This window comes from Ammospiza caudacuta, chromosome 1 (assembly GCF_027887145.1).
Source record: "Ammospiza caudacuta isolate bAmmCau1 chromosome 1, bAmmCau1.pri, whole genome shotgun sequence".
Lineage (NCBI taxonomy): Eukaryota > Metazoa > Chordata > Aves > Passeriformes > Passerellidae > Ammospiza > Ammospiza caudacuta.
The window spans coordinates 23,483,467-23,500,601 of record NC_080593.1 but is presented as its reverse complement, the minus strand read 5'-3'; the positions used below and the strand labels follow the sequence as shown (position 1 = coordinate 23,500,601).

The following is a 17,135-nucleotide window of genomic DNA, read 5'->3' as shown; positions in this document are numbered from 1 at the left end:
AAGAGATAAAAGTGACAATTAGGAGAGCACTCTTTCTTTAATCAAAACTCAGCTAAGGCAAAGATTTTCTTAAAAACCCAAACAACAGAATCCCAAGCCAAAAATGCTTCCCAAGTCTCAGCTTTAACCAATTTCTTGAAGCAATGCTTGAAACAAGACACAGACTCAAGCTACATGGGCTTGTCTCTATTCACTCCCTTTGCTTTCTTCAGGAAGTTTTCACTGAATAACATTCCCAAAATAGGGCAGTCCATCATGGAATGCAACTTTTAAACACCCTGGCCTCAGAAAGGGAGGCCTCAAGTACAGAGGCCATCTTGTTAAAGGAAGGACTCCTCAGCAGTGGGACTGGTTGTGAGAATAAAGTGTTATTTATATAATAAATAACCCATGTTGGGGAATTACAAAGTACTAGTCCTATTTATGCAGAGCAGAATTTGTTTTCAACTGCACCTTTTCTTTCCAACCTAATTTCTCACAATACAGCCCATTATGGCAGAAGGATCTGAAAAAGCTTTTCATATCCTACCAAATATACACAAGGATAATTAGTTCTCTTTTGTTATTCTTCTGTAAGGGTTTATTATTGTGGAGAAGCTTTTGCAAATTGAAGGAGGTTGCATTGCATTCTGGAGGCAGAGCTGTTCTTGGTTTTTATTGTGTAGAGATAATTGAACAGAAAAGTTCAGGAAAAAAAGTGGAAATATAATTGTGAGGTCTATAGGAAGATCAGTTTACCACATCTTAGTTCTCTTTAGGCCAGTATTTTATAATTACATTCCACAGTATGTTATGTCATGCTATAGAGGTGAAGCTTCGTACTAGATAGAAGCAAACATCAATGCAAATTTTGTTTCTTAACTTTATAAGATGGAATTTATACATTTTGTGGTAATGCTTATCTAATAAATTCTCTACATTCTTTAAGTAGTTTGACAACCAGTAAAGAAAGTCAGTGCTAAAGCCTCCAAAGAACTTAATTTACTGTAAGTAAAAGTTATTTTACTGTAAGTAATTTACTGTAAGTAAAAGTTATTTTACTGTAAGTAAAAGTTATTTTATTTGTCTCAAACACTTCCCAAAGTAGCCTCTAATATTAACCAATTCTATTTTAAGAATTTAAGGGATCTAACATATAATGATCCTGCTAGGTTTCACTTTGTCATTGCTGTTAAATTCCGGGCTTTTGAATAATTTCCAGTTAAACCAGGAATTAAACCACAATTGACTTGTATCCAATATCTTTCCATCATCCTGCTCTGCCTTTAAAATCATCTTGTGGAAGCTGATGTTGGTCAGGTGCAATTATTTTGCCCTCAAACTACTGTGTGTTACTTTTGGGAAGGTTTGGGGTTGGAGGTTTTTGCCTCTCTTCCTTTGGCCTTACAGACATGAAGCTGGTTTTACAGATACTGGAAGAGTGTTATTCTTCCTCCTACTAAACTCCCCTTACATAAATTGAATTAAAATGTACATTTTGAGGTAAAAGCCTCTTTGAAGGCTTCTAAACCCATATTCCCACCCTTACGTGCCATGACCTCAAACCATATTTTTAAACAAGAACAAGGATCAGCCTGTGCCTGCAAGATGGAACAGGAGATAGTGAAACTTCATTGTGTTTAGAAAGTTAAAGCTGTTCTCTTCCAATCCAGGAGCATGAAGTTCAATGTCACTGCTGTACAGTTTCTATGTGAAAATTCTTTAATTTTTTTTGCATTGCAGTTCCTCCCCTATAAAATGCAGCAGTGGGAGTTTGCATCAGTAGAAGTTTAATCATACATGTAAATCCTTACAAGACCATAAACACTGCTCTTTGAGGTGTATCTTTCAAAGCTACTGCAATGTTGAGAGGAAATCTGTACCAAAACCAATGCATATTTAAAAACAAAAGTCTGTATGCTTTTATCCCCATTTTAGGTCTCATGTTCATTGCCTTTAATATAAGTAAGTACGTGACATATTTTGTGTCACCAAAAATCTTCCACAAATTAAATCAGGAAGTTGAAAAGGTTTTTTAACTTAAGACTGGAGACTGCTGCTTTTTGAAACGTGATAAGAAAGAAAGAAAATTTCTGGAATGAATCAGTGTATCCCTGTGTTAAGTTTTACAGTTGGATTACAAACCCCTGGGAATTTGATGTCTCTAATAGAAATGTTTATACATCCTTAACTACAGCTGTGCAAGCAAGCAGCCCTCTAATACAGCACACAGATAAAGATTTACACTGGAAAAAGAGAAAGCCCTTCACATTTCAAATGTAAATGATACATAATTTTGAGGCATTGAATATTTCCTATGATAGTAGAAATACCCATATGAAGCACTGAACTGTATGTATTGTCATTGCTTTCAATCCCTTCATTTAAGCTGAAAAATTGCAAATCCTTTATGTATAGAGCATTGAAAATGTATAAATATTTTTGAAGAGGTTTCATAGAATTTAAAAAGCTCTGGTCTTATTTGAATCAGCCTGTGATGTGATCAGAACTTGTGTCAATTATGAAATCTTAGAGACTGAAGCTGTTTCAAGCAAACTGGGTTTTGTTCTTTTTTGTGGTATTTTTGAATAGAGAAATTTCATGCAGTAGTCTTGAAGGAAATATAAGACAGCAACTTTTCAAATTCAAACCAATTATTGTACTTATTAATACATAACTGCTGTATTTTGATAGTCTAACTGCTGTTAAAATACAGAAAAAAGACTTCAGTCCAGGCCTGCAGGATGGATGGAATGGCATGCCAGTATCTATTCACATTACTTAGGCAAATATATGCCTCCAAGCAAACACATTGAAATCAATATTAGTTTCCTTGTCCTTCTTTCCCAATCCAGATCTAATTGCCTATGTTGTAATATAATTGCTTCTTCCAAGCTTTTGAATTTCACTAACTACTTTTAAAGAAAAAATCAACTTGCAATTTTTGCGATTGTAAAAGGATGGGATACAGGCCATTATAGTGATTTAATTTTTAAAAGGAAAGCTGTGACTTTCAGGAAATTGAATTGTATTCCAAGCAGTAAGATTGAGGTACAGTCAAACATTTTAAGATGTCTGCAAGGATCACAACTGGCAAAATTATCTGAGATATTTACAAAAGCTAAATATGAGTTAATCTTTCTGTTGTTCCCTCTGCAGTAAACAGGAGATGGCCTCATCCATGAAAGCCACCAAATTAGGGTCCTAGATTGAACTGGATAAGCCAGGAACTTTTCTATAGAATACTGAAAGTCAATCAATGCAGGCTAGTGACCCTTAATGCCTTTGTGGAGGCCTGAGTTGGTTTCAGTGCCAGTTTTATTTCTCATTGCAGGAACTGGGAAGTTCCTGCTAACCAAGGAGGACCCAGGAGTTCTGCAACGTGAGCACAGGGCCATGGAAGATGCCTGGCAGCACACAAGTACAGGTTTTGACTCAAAGGACAAACATTGATGGTATTACATTCAACAACTAATAACAAAAGTTTTATAACAACAATCCTGCTATATTAAGAGATTCTTCCTCCTTCAATTGTCAACCACAATTTCAAAAGGTGGGGTGGGGGTTTTTTTGTGGGTTTTTGTTTGTTTGTTGTGATTTTGTTCTATTTGTTTGTTGGTTGGTTTTTAAAATGAAAACCCTGGAACAAATGGGTTTGGGAAGGAGCAGAAAGAGAAAAAATTAATAGAATGGCAAAGTGAATATAAACTTAATCACATTTTGGAAAAGTGACCACAGTATGGATTATGCAGTTGTAGACACATTTCATTGCTAATAAATAAGAATATTGATAAAGAAATTTGATTTCTACTCTATTAATAACTTTTTTTTTCCTTTACAATAAGGAAGCTTCTTCACCAAAACATTTTGTACCTTCAGTTTCAGTGGTGAACTTGGAGATGTTACAGTCTCCTCCTGATTAATCTCTTGAACTCTCTGGTAAATTTCCAACAAGACAGCCAGGTAGTAGCAAAAATAAAATTTTGAATTAGTACCAGAAAGAAAAGAGAAATGGTGGTACAGCAAAGGCTCAGCCTTGCTCAAAACTTCTGGTCAAAACAGAGTGGAGAAAAATTCAAACAGGTTTTCTGGCAAGACGAGTTGCTGACATAGCTGAAATCATCCAATTCAAACTCTGTATGCTTTCTTCAAACTATAAAAGCTATTAATTGCTCAAGAGAGTGCAGTCCAAATATCCTGTCTACAAAGATTCTACATGTGCTGAGAAATCTTTTAGCAAACTTCACACAGATGATTATTTAGAATAATGCTGCTAGTGTGTTATTCAATCTGAACGCTCATGAGGCAACTTTCTGGACTTTGAGCATGATATCTTTATACCAACGTCCATATGATGGAAATGTGAGCAAATTAAGGAAAAATTGAAAGGGGAAATAAAAGAAAGTGTGGTGAATTTACAGTAGGTTTTTCCATTCATAATTAAGATTACAACAGTATGGTCACAGCAATAGCCAGATGCACCTGGCAACAGGGAATGATCATGTGGGAACAACACTCAAAAGTGGATTAGAAACACATTATTTAAAAGTTTCCTGATTTTATAGATGAACAGAGAAAACAAGATTCAAAACTGATGGCCCAAAGCAATAACACAATATTTCTCCATGAGCTCAATACACTTGCCAACAGCCCCAAGAAGAAAATATTATCCTATGCAGTTCCTTCCTATTTACAAGAAACTGGCAATTCAAATATGGATTATTTGAAAAGAATAGAGCCCTTCTGAGTTAGATATGATAACTTCAATATACCATTGAAGAGTCAAAAGTGCAATTAAAAAAAATACTTACTTATTCCATGCTTGTCTAAGGTTTTTAGGGCCGTACTGTGTAAACCGTTCTGTAAGAAAAAGGGGTATATTCAATTATTCACTAAACCCAGGGTTTATATTTAAAAAATATTTATTTACTGTCAATTTTCATAATTTCATAATTTCTATGCATCTTCTGCAGCTCAAGTCCTAAGACAAGGAAAGAAAACTAACCTATGAACAATTGCCATACAAACAGAGGAAAAAAAAATATGCCAAAACAAAACACCAAAACCAAAAAAGCCCCCAACTTGTTAAACCAAATCAAACCAAACCAGCACAACCTAAAGCTCATTTACTGTGGCATCACCAGAAATGGAAAGTTTCACAATTATGCTATGGGAAAATAGAAGCCTGAAATCTAGTTTTTTCTTTTCATGACAAAGAAGCCTCACTGTCATATTTTTATGCTTCTCAGGATGAGTAAGAGTAAGTGTGGGTCTCTGTGACACACAGGGGCACACAGAATGTGGTGGACACATAAGAGTCCATTTTCTAAAGAACACATATAAATAATGAGCGGAAGTAACAATGACAGTTTATTTACTCCAACATTAAGTTCTTCAGTTCAGCTAGAAGGATTTTTCCTCTCATATCTAAGAAGATGCTTGATCTGCAGTGGGACTCTAGCTGAAAAAGGAAGATGCTCTGTAAGCTGGTGCAGAAATGAAGGGTCTGTCCTTCATTAGCCTCTTCAACAGGAGTTAAGTGCCCCTCAGGCAGCAAAAGATGAGTTCTGTCAGAACCCAGGAAATTCCTCTGACTGCCCTGGAGGACTCAGAACCCTGACAGAGGGCTTGGAGACCTCGGCACAGAGTCAAAGACACCTGTGCCTTTGATTTTAGCCCTTGGAAAAAACTACCAACTTTGTGTGAAGATGCCCAAGCCACAGGAGTTTGAGTAGAATGTTAGTGAATTTATCACAGGGTGAAAAAATAGAATTTTGGGGGTTTTAGAATGGAGGTTCAGGAGGCAAGATAGAGGCATTTGGGCATGTTCTGTCTTTCTCTTTCTTCTTGTTGTCCTCCATCTTCTGCTGTGATGTTGGCACTTTTGGATTGGTTTAGAGATAAACTGTCTAACATAGGTGATAGGTACTGGAAAATTATTGCAAATAATGTACACACAGTTTTTAGTATAAAAAGCTAACACCACCCCAAGGCAGTCAGTGCGGCACGAACCGACACGCTGGACAGATCTCAGCAGGTCGGAGAAAGACAATGTATTAGAGAAGAGCAAATAAACAGCCTTGAGAATGAGAGCCAAGGAATTCTGTTGTCTTCTTCAATCTCAGGGCTGGGAAAAAGACTTGCTAACACCTCGGGGTCATCTCGACACCAGAGACCCCATCAAACTTCTACTGGAGAACAGAGCAACATTTTCCATGGAGACCAGTGGCACAGAAATCCTGCCATGTAGACTGGTACTCACCCTGGCCAACTACCCTAATGTGATTGCATTAGTTGCTGTGTAGAAGTTCTAAACTCACAAAATACTCCATAGAATCTAAGGAAAAAAAAATTTGCTTCCTCTCCACCCATGGGCCTGACACTTAACAGACCCACTGTACAGCTGCAATAGTATTTTATATATATATATACACACAGGTATGCATGCGTCTTGCTGTGAAAAACAGCTGTAAATGTAACTTCAAAGGAGTTGTGTTCAAATTCCTGTATTTGTATACTTGCTTGTATCATTTCTAAAGTTGTCATGTACACTTCATATACAGTCAGTTCTAAAGATGCCAAAACCAAGGCAGAAGCAAATTCCTAGCATCAATGTGGATGCCTTGATTTTCTTTGTTATACCTATTTTTTAGGTTTTTTGCCCCTTTAAGTAAAAAAACAAATGCAGTTGCTTCAGATCTTATTGAATTCACTACTGGAAGTTACTGATAATCAGCAGACCTGAAAACTGTGTCTGCAGACCACATTTACAGGATTTGTTGCTTTAACCATACTGATGCAGTTAAAGAAATGAAATCACTCCGTTTTAGATATGTGTGACAAGTGTACTGGAAACTGGAAGCTACAGGACTATAACCCTTCAATTTTAGTTTGCAAATAGGAATTAAATAAATATATGGAAATAGATACGTATAAAAATTGGGGAAAAAATAAAGACCTTCTGTATTAAGTAAATTGTCCAACCATAACACTGTCAATTCATTTATGACAAGGGACTGAAAAATAAAATGCAGCTGGACAGTGCTGTGTAATAACATGTCTGAGATACACATGGGAGTTCAGCTAATAAACTGCAAATTTGCACATTAATCTGTTTTGCTGCAGAAAAATCTGTGTGGAAAGAGAATTGAACTGACTTGAAGCAGTGCTGAAAAGGTAACCTGGACCTAGAGAGAAACAGATTTTGATTTTATCTGTCATTCTGCAATATGTTTTGGTCAGATACTGAGCTGGTTCAAACTGGCACAGCAACACTGACTTCAACAGAGCTGCATCCACTTACAACATTTGAGAAGTATCATACACAACACATTTTCTTGACCAGAGTGATCTGGTATTTATTTTAATTAATTTAAGCTATTTTTACTGTGGGAGGAAAGCCCCAGAGTTAACCACTTGGCCAAATTGCCTTAAGGCTTTTATGCCCAAAGATCTGGTCCAGCTCTGCAAAAAAACCTGGAAAACTATTGCTATGCCAGATGAATTGTTACTGAAAAAATGATACACTGGAAGCAGTGATGGAAATGCTATAAGGGACACACATGAGCAAAACAAACTTCTCAAAGGGATCTTCCTTTGCTCTCTACAGTTCCAGTCCAAACACCTTTTAAAGTAAGTACCTTACATATTTATCAGGCAGGAAGAGAGAATTCTGGTGGGGAAGACATGGAGAGGGCAAAACCCTGTCTGTGGAGAGGCAAAGGTTTATTCCATAGTCCTTCCTTTCAAACTCCATTGAATATGCTGTGACTGCAAACCCTGCTTCTCCTAACTATTGGTATCAACCCTTTCCTCTCTACTCAAGCAGATTAGAGGCTGCTTTCTTCACATGCTTTATGCAGAAAAGAACCACGCATTGATAAAAGAACAGCTCACATTTTTCTACATAATTTTGTGGTCATGGCTCCAACCAGTCTTACTAACTTTCAGGGACAAGATAATTAGATGGGACTATTGTGTTAATTAAGTCCAGCTCCATGTATGTGCCAGCTCACAGTATTCTTCTGAATTCATCCATTAGAGAATAAAAAAGCAGTGAAACCAGCTGATTTTGGTTTCAGAGTTGCCAGAACAGAGAAGCTACAATAATCTTGTCCTTGAGCTGCTCCATTATGGTGCAGTTTTTCATGAAACTATAAAACCACAAAATTATATACCTAAAACCACCAAACTTGCCACCCCAAGCAAAAAAGAGGTAACTTAACTTCAAAATTTTTATCTTAGTGTCTCTTGCTTTTGCTGATTTTTCACAGAACCAGAATTCAGTCTCACAATTACATCCCCAAGTTTGCTTCTGAGTCACTTTTCAGAGTGAACAACTCTCACACACCTGTTTGAATGCTTCAGTCCTTTACTGCTCCATGGATGCAATAAAACCAAATCTAAAGCTATACGTACCTGACTGTGACCAACTGCACAAAATTACATTCTATGATACTTTCAAGCATACAGCTTTGATATTTCTTTTTTCAGAAGCTACGACTGATATGTTCATAAAGAACAGTAATATAAGTCTGTATATGAGACTGGGAATTCTGCAGAATTACCATGAATGCTCCCCCACAAAAGAAATCTTTGCCTGACATACTGAGAGACAACGCTGACAATCACAATCTCAGTCCAACCTTGTGGAGGAAACTATGTGTAGCAAAAAATACCTCTCCCTCAGAACTGGAAAGCAAACATGCACATGTGAAAATTTCATGCAGACACTCCCATGGTCACCCACCCACACAGCCATCCTCCAGCATGTGCACACCATTCTCAGGAACACAAGGTGCACCCTCGTGCTGAGGCAGCTGCTCACTCTCATCAGGCTGACATTAAAGAAACTGTATGAAAATTAAAAAATGTATGTTTACAGATCAGGATTTGATCTCAGATGTATTTTGAATTTTTACACTTCAAATTGTAGGAATATATATACGAGAGTTCAAATTTTTATACATTATTATTAAATGTGGGCTTTTAAATGAAAACTCTGGAAGGACAACACAGTAAGCACAACTGAAATTTAAAGTAAAAATTGTGATTTTAATTTCCTGTATGCAAACACTTCAATATTTGCCAATCTTTTGGGAACAAATTCAGGAAACAAAATTTGATTCACTGCATTTTTATCCCAGAGATGCAGTTATCATCCTCACTACCAGCTATGTCTCACTGTTACAGAGCTGGCTTTTCACCTAGGGATGAGAAGGGTGCTGTATTTCACCTAGGAAAAGGTGAATTTTTGCTTATGTGAAACAAAAGAAGGAAGAGATTTTTAGTTTAGTTTAAATTGCACAGCACCCTAGAGTGTTTACTATTTGCTTCTTAGAAGTGGCATGTCCACAACTAAATGCAGTGTAAAGAGATGCCTGTATAGGACTACATAAATAAGAGCTAACACAGAGTATTCCTATTTGTTACTGGAAAGACGTAGCATAATTTTTACTCTCAGGATGTCCAAGAGAACAAGGCTGACATGTGCCTCCCACAGCCTCAGAACCAGCTCAGAAGCAAGGGTCACTGTTCTGCTGGGCACTGCACACACCCTGCTCAGACCTGGTGAGTGGGGCAGCTGCACAAACCTTCTTCTGGCAGCACAAGGACCTGAGCTGCTCTTTGCCTCAGTCCTTGCAGCACAGCTCACTCAATGCCTCCTTTGCCAAGGAAGTTTTTGGGACTGTGCCCCACAAACTAGCACCAAGAGGCTGCTGGAGTTACAACTGCAAAATGGAAGCAGAAATGAGCAACCTGAGGAAGAGAGGGAGGGAATTTTTTGGGCTTGTTAATTTGACCAACTTGATGCATCAAAAAAATTGTGTTTTTAAAACAACAGCTTCCAAATTCTGGCCAGTTTGAATGTCTAGGGGGAAAAAAAAAAAGCCTGGACAGAAAGATCATCCATTGCACTCAGCAGTACTAAGTGGTCTTAGAAAAAGAATTCCTTCCTTCCGCCCTTTTTCTTTCATTCTTTTCTTTTTCTTTCCTTCCTTCTTTCTCTTTCTTTCTTCTCTTCCTCTTTCTTCCTTTTCTCTCCTCCTATTTCTCTCTCTTTTCCTTCTCTCTTCCTTTAGACAACCACCCTACAGCATCCCTGTTATATGTGCATACTCACTTGTGTTCACAACCCACATGTTCAGTGGATTTGCAGTGCAAACATCATTATCTGCCTGATAAACAGGCTCCATCTGAGAGCCCTGCATCAAGGGCAGGTTCAAACAGAAGCCAGTTTCAGCAGAACTCACTAGTGAGCTTATTAGCAGACCACTGCAGCAATACTGGGCTGCTGTGAGAATTGAAAAAAATAAGCACTTGCATTTTAAGTGACATAAAACAAGATGAGGGTTTTTTCCACTTTTATCAGTCAGAAAAACACATGAACTGTTATACCTTTGCCATGTTTGCTTTAAAAGGACCTAGGATAGACAAGAAAAGCTACAGAACGAATTAGAGGCAGACTACATTTTGATTTTTAGCTTCTTTTTAACAGCATTGATAATCAGCTTCTAGTCTAAACCAAAGAACTTAAAATGCAGTTTGACTTCAAGGCATTTTTTATGTTGCTAATCAAAACATGATGGCTAATATGCATTCCTTGATTAATGTTCTTCTCTATTTAAAGCCAAATGTGATTAGCTTAAATGCAAATATTTAAACATCACCATAATTAATATTTTGAAAAGTCTAATTCATTCTTTCTCTGAAAGAGTTTTCTTTATATTTAATTTAAACTCTAATGTGACTAACACTGTATTGTGATATATAAGACATGTACCATTTTTAGTAGAGATTCAGTGCTAAAATTATTCAAACTATGTTAGCTAAAGATATAAAGGCAAGCATCCATATTGACAAGAAAATTGTCAAGCACTGTCATATTTGCAGCAATTGGAGTTTTTGCTGAAGTTCAATTATAACCAGAGTTTTACCAAATACATGAGCTAGACTTTGGAATTTTGAATGCCAAACATCTTGAGAAAAATTACAGCTCCCTCCCCTCCATCCTGTCCCCTCTTCTCCCTCCTATTTGCTTTAGAAGAGCACAGTTTGTGTAAAGAGGAAGATATGTGCTGTTTTCTAGATTCCCTCCTGAACATGAGTAGAAAATGTAATTTTAATACCCATCATTGTCTGAAGCATTGGAGTCCTACATTAAATGGTTCCACCTTTCAGCAGAGCTCACCTTGCCTCCCCTGCACACATAATAAGTCACTTCAACTTTTCAGCCTAATGTAATTTTGTTTAAAGAATGGTGAAAACACTGACAACTCTGCTTCCCTTGGGTTGTGGATACCACAGATTGAAGAAACACTAAATAATACAGTTTTGTTTTGGTAAAAGAGGGGGAGGAATTCAAAATTAATTCTCCTTTGCAAATTGCCCTCCTTCAAGTACTCAAACCCTTGAAGACTACATCTACACCAGAAATTTAAATGAGTTTGAGACTGTTTGGCTGAGACACCATCCCTGTCCTGTAGCACTGCTGCAGCACCTCCCTCTTCCATCCTCCAACACAGGAGATGGGAACAGGGAACAGCCCCTGGCCCACACCAACTTCCTAACCCTAAGGAAGCTGCCTAATGCCCAGGAATTAATTATTTGCAAGTGCTAATTGTCATGAGGTAAAGGCAATCCTGAGGCTGCTCTGACACTCTCACAGCAGAGGCTCCCACATTGCCTGGGAGCACTCCCTGGTACCAATGCAGAGGTAAACAAGCAAGATGTTGACTCAGCAGGTAACAAAATGTTGACAGGCTTTGGAGAAACTCTATAGGAAAAACTGTTACGGAAGTTTGAAAAGCCATATGCTCTCACGTACAGGATGTTCATGTGTTTGTGCCAAAGGAGTTCAGTCTTTCAGTCCAGCCCTACTCTAAATGAAGACTTAATCTTTTGGAAAATATCTGGCTGTCAATCAGCTGTTAAGATGCATGTAGGCAGATCATATTTCTAAACCAAATCTATATTTATTGATCACCTGGGAAGTAGAGATCTTGAGTTAGAACACCAGCTCTGCAGTGCTTTTGTCTATCATAGATTTGTGAGTTTTTAATAAATCCACGAAGTACCCATCAGTCAAAATCCATGTTATGTACAATTTCCTATGAATGCTTTTTTTCTCACTTTTTGTGTTCTGCTTTCTCTTTAAGGAGAGACTCTCTCTTACCTCTTTTCATCCTGGCTTTAAGGATTCTCTTTTAAAAATCAGTGCTCAGCAGATGTTTCCATTGTCTCATAAAGGCACCTTTTCAGGTGTATTACCCTCCATTGTATCTGATCACTTGTGGAATATTTGTGAGGTTCAGGCTCACAAATATCACTTGTGAGGTTCAGGCTCCTACACCATCAGGCCAAGAATAAATATTTAACTTTCTTTCACCTAGAAACAGTATTGTGAAGAAACTGATGCACAGTGAACATTACAAAGCATTCTCATGTTTTTTCCCCCTTCCTAACAAGTTCCTTCCTCTCCTTGACCATTACCATCTCTTCTTCGCCATGGACACTTCATTTATCTTCTATTGAGACCATATCTGACCTTCTCCCATTTTACTCACTGAAAGTTCCTCCTGATAAATTCTACTTAACTTCCCAGGATGGGGGTTACACAGCATCAGTCCCAAACACTCACTGAGAATGTCAGAAAAGTGAAAACTTGACTTAAGTGTAGATATTTATCCAAAGGCTTATCCTGCTCATTTATTTGGACAAGACTCAATGCAGGAGAAATGGCTGGAGAGGAAAAGTTGATAGGACTCCAGACTAAAAAAAAAAGGGAGATTTAATAACATGAAGAACATAATGCTCAAAAAATCAGGAAGACTTGGACACAAGACTGGCAAGGAAGCAGCTTGTTTGGGAATACTGCTTCACTACTCATATAGATAAGCCATGGTTAATGTCTTGTCTACTTTAATGAATTACTGGAGATACAGGATATGATTGGTGTTTGAATCTGTTTCAGCTCCGCAAATCTACATATTTCCTAAAGTATTGCAACAAAAGAGTGAATAGTGAAAACATGTTCTCCAAATCTAGACATGTTCATCATTGTCTCTGTCCAACAGCCTGAAACAGGGTTGTTGGACAGAGACAATGGTTGTGTGGAGGAAACATCAAGATTTTGTTGAAACATCAAGATTTTATTGAACCAGCAACTAGCACTCTTTCATAATTCCCTCAAACTGTTTTCTTGTTTGAGGGCAGATAATTACTGTCACAGCCATCCAGAATGTCTGGGATTCTTTGGTGATGAGACCAATGAAATGATGATTCCTTGTACAGAAGGACCCTCTCAAGATTATGGCATCCATAACAGCTTCAAAGGGAATCACAGAGGTAACCCAAAGTTACTGCAATAGTCCTGAAGTATTTTTTAGCTTTAAGTGTCTTATATATTACTTGGAGCATTTGTAAGACAGTAAGAAATCTCAACGCAGGCAGATAAAATACAAGTTGTTTTCTGACTTTTTAAATGGCAAACAAAACTACAACCATTTTATTTTCACGATTATAAGCTGTTAAAATCACCTAGGTCAGGGGTTTAAATGACCTAGAGCCATCCATAACTAGCCTTAGGAACATATTTATTATTCAGGCTTAGAAATGTTCCCACATATTAAGATATCAGAGATCATAGTTTTTAAAGCACTGGATGCTTTCCACAATAATCAAGACCCTTGGCCACTGTAGTAGAGACTAATAGCAAGTTTCTCAGACATGTTTCTCCGAGTAAGCTGTGATTAGCTCTCTGCAGCACAAGACTGTGCCTTATCAAAGCACAGTGTGAAAATTAGTTATTGAAATCTGTATGCAAACAAGAAATGCAATGAAATTCTGTGTCGACTCTCAATAGTTCTCCCAAATCCACAGGCATTTAATGTGCTCAACATTTTAAAAACTATAATAATCATTTATCACTGATACTTTCTGTTCAAATGCTTTTGTTTTATGCTCAAGTTTATAGAATTAAAGCCTTGCCTGAGTGAATGTTGCCATCCTTACCAATGCTCTCTGCACTTCTCAATTTATCACAATTACTGTTAGCAGCTATCAGTTTTAAAACTTACTAACACATGCAAAGCACAGGAGTTACTTAACCCCATATCTCATATATTTAAATACAGTAATTTCACAAATCTTCAAGAATAATGGAATTGGTTCAGATTTGGCAAGACATTTCAGGATACTTCACTCTTTTGCTAGGAAAAGGAACAGATTAAGTCATCTCCAAAGAATCACATAATATTCTGAGCTGGAAGGAACCCACATGGACCACTGAGTCCAACTGTTAAATGTATGATTAAAGCTTCAACTTTCATTTTTGCTCCTAAGAAGTCAGTCAGGAAAGCTGGAGTGTAAGAGCAATTTCAGACCATCAGGGAGAGGAGCATGGGTGTTTGAGCACCTGTAGAAGACGATGCAGCAGCCTTACCATAGCCAGAAAGCTTTTGTGCACAGAACAGCATGAAGGAAAGCACATTTTAAAGAAGGACAGAGAACCTGGTGTCCATGACCAAACATCTCCAACAACCCTAAAGGCCAGAGCAAATCATGTTTATTCCAGCCCAGCTCATAGGTCAGAGCATTTTTTGCAGAGCATACCTTAGGTGCTGGTGCCCCAGAATGATCCCAGAGGGATGTGTTTTGCTGCTCTAACAATTCCACATTTACCAGCATAAATCAGTTTTGGGGTATGCAAGCCAGTTTTGGTTGTCCAGTTAGATGATGCTTCCTATTGCTGTAATTTCTAAAAACAGCAAATAAGGAATCATAAGGCAAACAAAAAATCCTTTTAGCAAGGTCATCAAGGATAGAGGATGCACAACACATTATGTGTACAGAGCAGGGATTTTATTTTTTGAGTGCTCCCAGACCACCACAGTGTAAGAGAATTACGGAGCTCAGTGCTTTATATTAACAGGCCCTAAAAAGTTTAAATTATTGCCAGCAAGAATAGAAATTACTCTGCCTTACAAATCTACATACTTCACAGATGTGGAAAGGATCTCAGAAAACAAAGGCCACACCATGCAGAAATGGTGAAAATACTGAGTGACCATTTTCTGTCTTGGAGGCACTTTCTTGCTGTCCCCATTCTGCATTTGTATAAAAATTATGTATTCATAGCTGAAAAAATCCATAGTCTGGGATGGAGAAAAAGAGCAATTCTAACACAATGCCTGTATAAAAATTAGATTTAATGATGTGCCTACAGTGGATTTATTTCCTGATGTTCTTCTGTGGTAATAAACCCACATCCCCCGACACACTTGGAAGCCAAACCGAAAAACGAAACCAGGACATTTCTTGGCTGCCATCTACTGTTCAAAACTTTCCTGTACCTCACAGAAAAAGAAAAACAAACCAACCCAAAGAGCAGTCACTGACACCTTCAGGCCTTTTCCTTCTCTTTACTATTCTTGCTAAAACCAATGTTTTCGGGCTGTTTTTACACACCACTACATTTCTGTAAGGATTCTATATCATTTAATCAGTACCAAGAATGAGAAACACAAAACCTTGTAAACTTAATGACACAGAGTTTAAGGGGAGAACACTGCAGTATTTTTAGTATTTCAGTGAATGACTGTTAAAGTTTCTACTAATTCACTAGAGAGCACTAGAGTGTGATTTCACTATACAGCAGTAAGGCAGCAGTAGGACAGAGACTAAAAAGCAATGTGCAAGAGAGCTGTCTGCATTCCTATTTTTCAAGGCTATCAGAGTAAACCCTACAATAAATTTGTTTTTCTCTCTCTTATTTTGGGAGCTATCTAGATCTATTTGTCCTTTACAATTCCTCTGCCTCATCTCCTGCCTACTCATTCTACTGCTTTGCCATGTTTAAAAAACCATCTAAGAGTCCCACTCAGAAGTTCACTAGACTATATATATATATTACATACATACTACATACATACAATATATATTGCAAACATAAACATGCATACATAGCATGGCATAATGAAGCTGCCCACATCTTCCTGCTCTCTAGGAGAAAAAGTGCTCCCCCTCACAAAAAGGTATCAGATGGTGAAACAGTTTTTCAAGGATGGTTGTATAGTATGACAACTGCAAATACAACAAATATTAAAAAATTAAAATTAGTATCTTTGCAGAAAGATACTAATAGATGATCTAGTAATAACTTCAGCTTTCACAATTTCTTTTCTTTACTCTTTAGTTTCCTTTAATATTTGTCAAAGTTTGGTGTGCTCTGCTGGAAAAGTAATCCTAATAGAGAATCAGCACACTAGCAGCCTGAAAGGTACAGTTCTCAGTGGTTGAGGAATGCAAGCAGGTCAGGGATCATGCTGCAACAAACAGAAGAAAACAAAACAGAATGGGAAGAAATTAAACAAAAGAAAATCTTCCACCCTGAGCACAATAAAAGTAAACAACTGGAAGAAGATCATCATGGTTCACACACTGCACACCAGGTCATTTTGGTCTCTTGTCGTCAGGGATGTAATTATCTCTGTTGTGTACTTCCAGAGAGGGAATTTGGAGGAACTTGGTGCTTCAACCTACCTGGTTTGAAATGGGGTAAAGAATGGACTCCAGGCCACGTATCTTCGTTGGGTGTTCCAAGTACCTGTACACAAAAAAAAAAAAATTAATTTAAAAAATGTTGATTTAATGGAAAAGACTTAAGTCATAGCACTGTAGAAAGCACAATCCAAACTTCAAATAGGCTTCTTCACTGGGGGATGAAGAGGAAGAAAGTACAAAAGGTTAAATGCTTACAGCATTTCCAAGGTACCAGTGGAGTCTATAAAGCAGAATGGGAGTGCAATGTTCCTGTCACACTGCCTCTTTAACCAATAGATGTTAAAGCTACTTTTCATTGACAAGGATCAAGCTATCTGAGAGTATTGGTTACAGAGGCTAGATAACTTAGCTCAGAAATAATTTCAATCCTCAGAAATTTAGATAAGACAAACAGATATAAATAGATGCTAGGATAGAAGATTTACACAGATGGTAAAGAGGATTATCAAGAGTGTGGCATGAACAAGAATGCATAGCAAAGTGCTTTTATTTTAACATGGCTGCAGTACACATAAAAATAGTAAATTCTTAGGAGATAGACTTTGACTCGTGCATTATGCTTTGTCTCTATTTACTTCAACTCTCCTCCTTCT

General features: G+C 37.5%; 1 protein-coding gene across 2 annotated transcripts in view; it reads right to left on the bottom strand.

Annotated features, from left to right (window-relative positions):
• Positions 1-17,135, bottom strand: part of CDK14 (cyclin dependent kinase 14) — a 310,857-nt gene that overhangs the window by 83,563 nt on the left and 210,159 nt on the right. For both annotated transcript variants that reach the window (XM_058806832.1, XM_058806840.1), the window contains 2 exons: positions 16,522-16,585; positions 4,791-4,839 (listed from right to left, as the gene is read on the bottom strand). In XM_058806832.1, the coding sequence (XP_058662815.1) occupies positions 4,791-4,839; positions 16,522-16,585 (113 nt within the window). The remainder of the gene's footprint in view (positions 1-4,790; positions 4,840-16,521; positions 16,586-17,135) is intronic.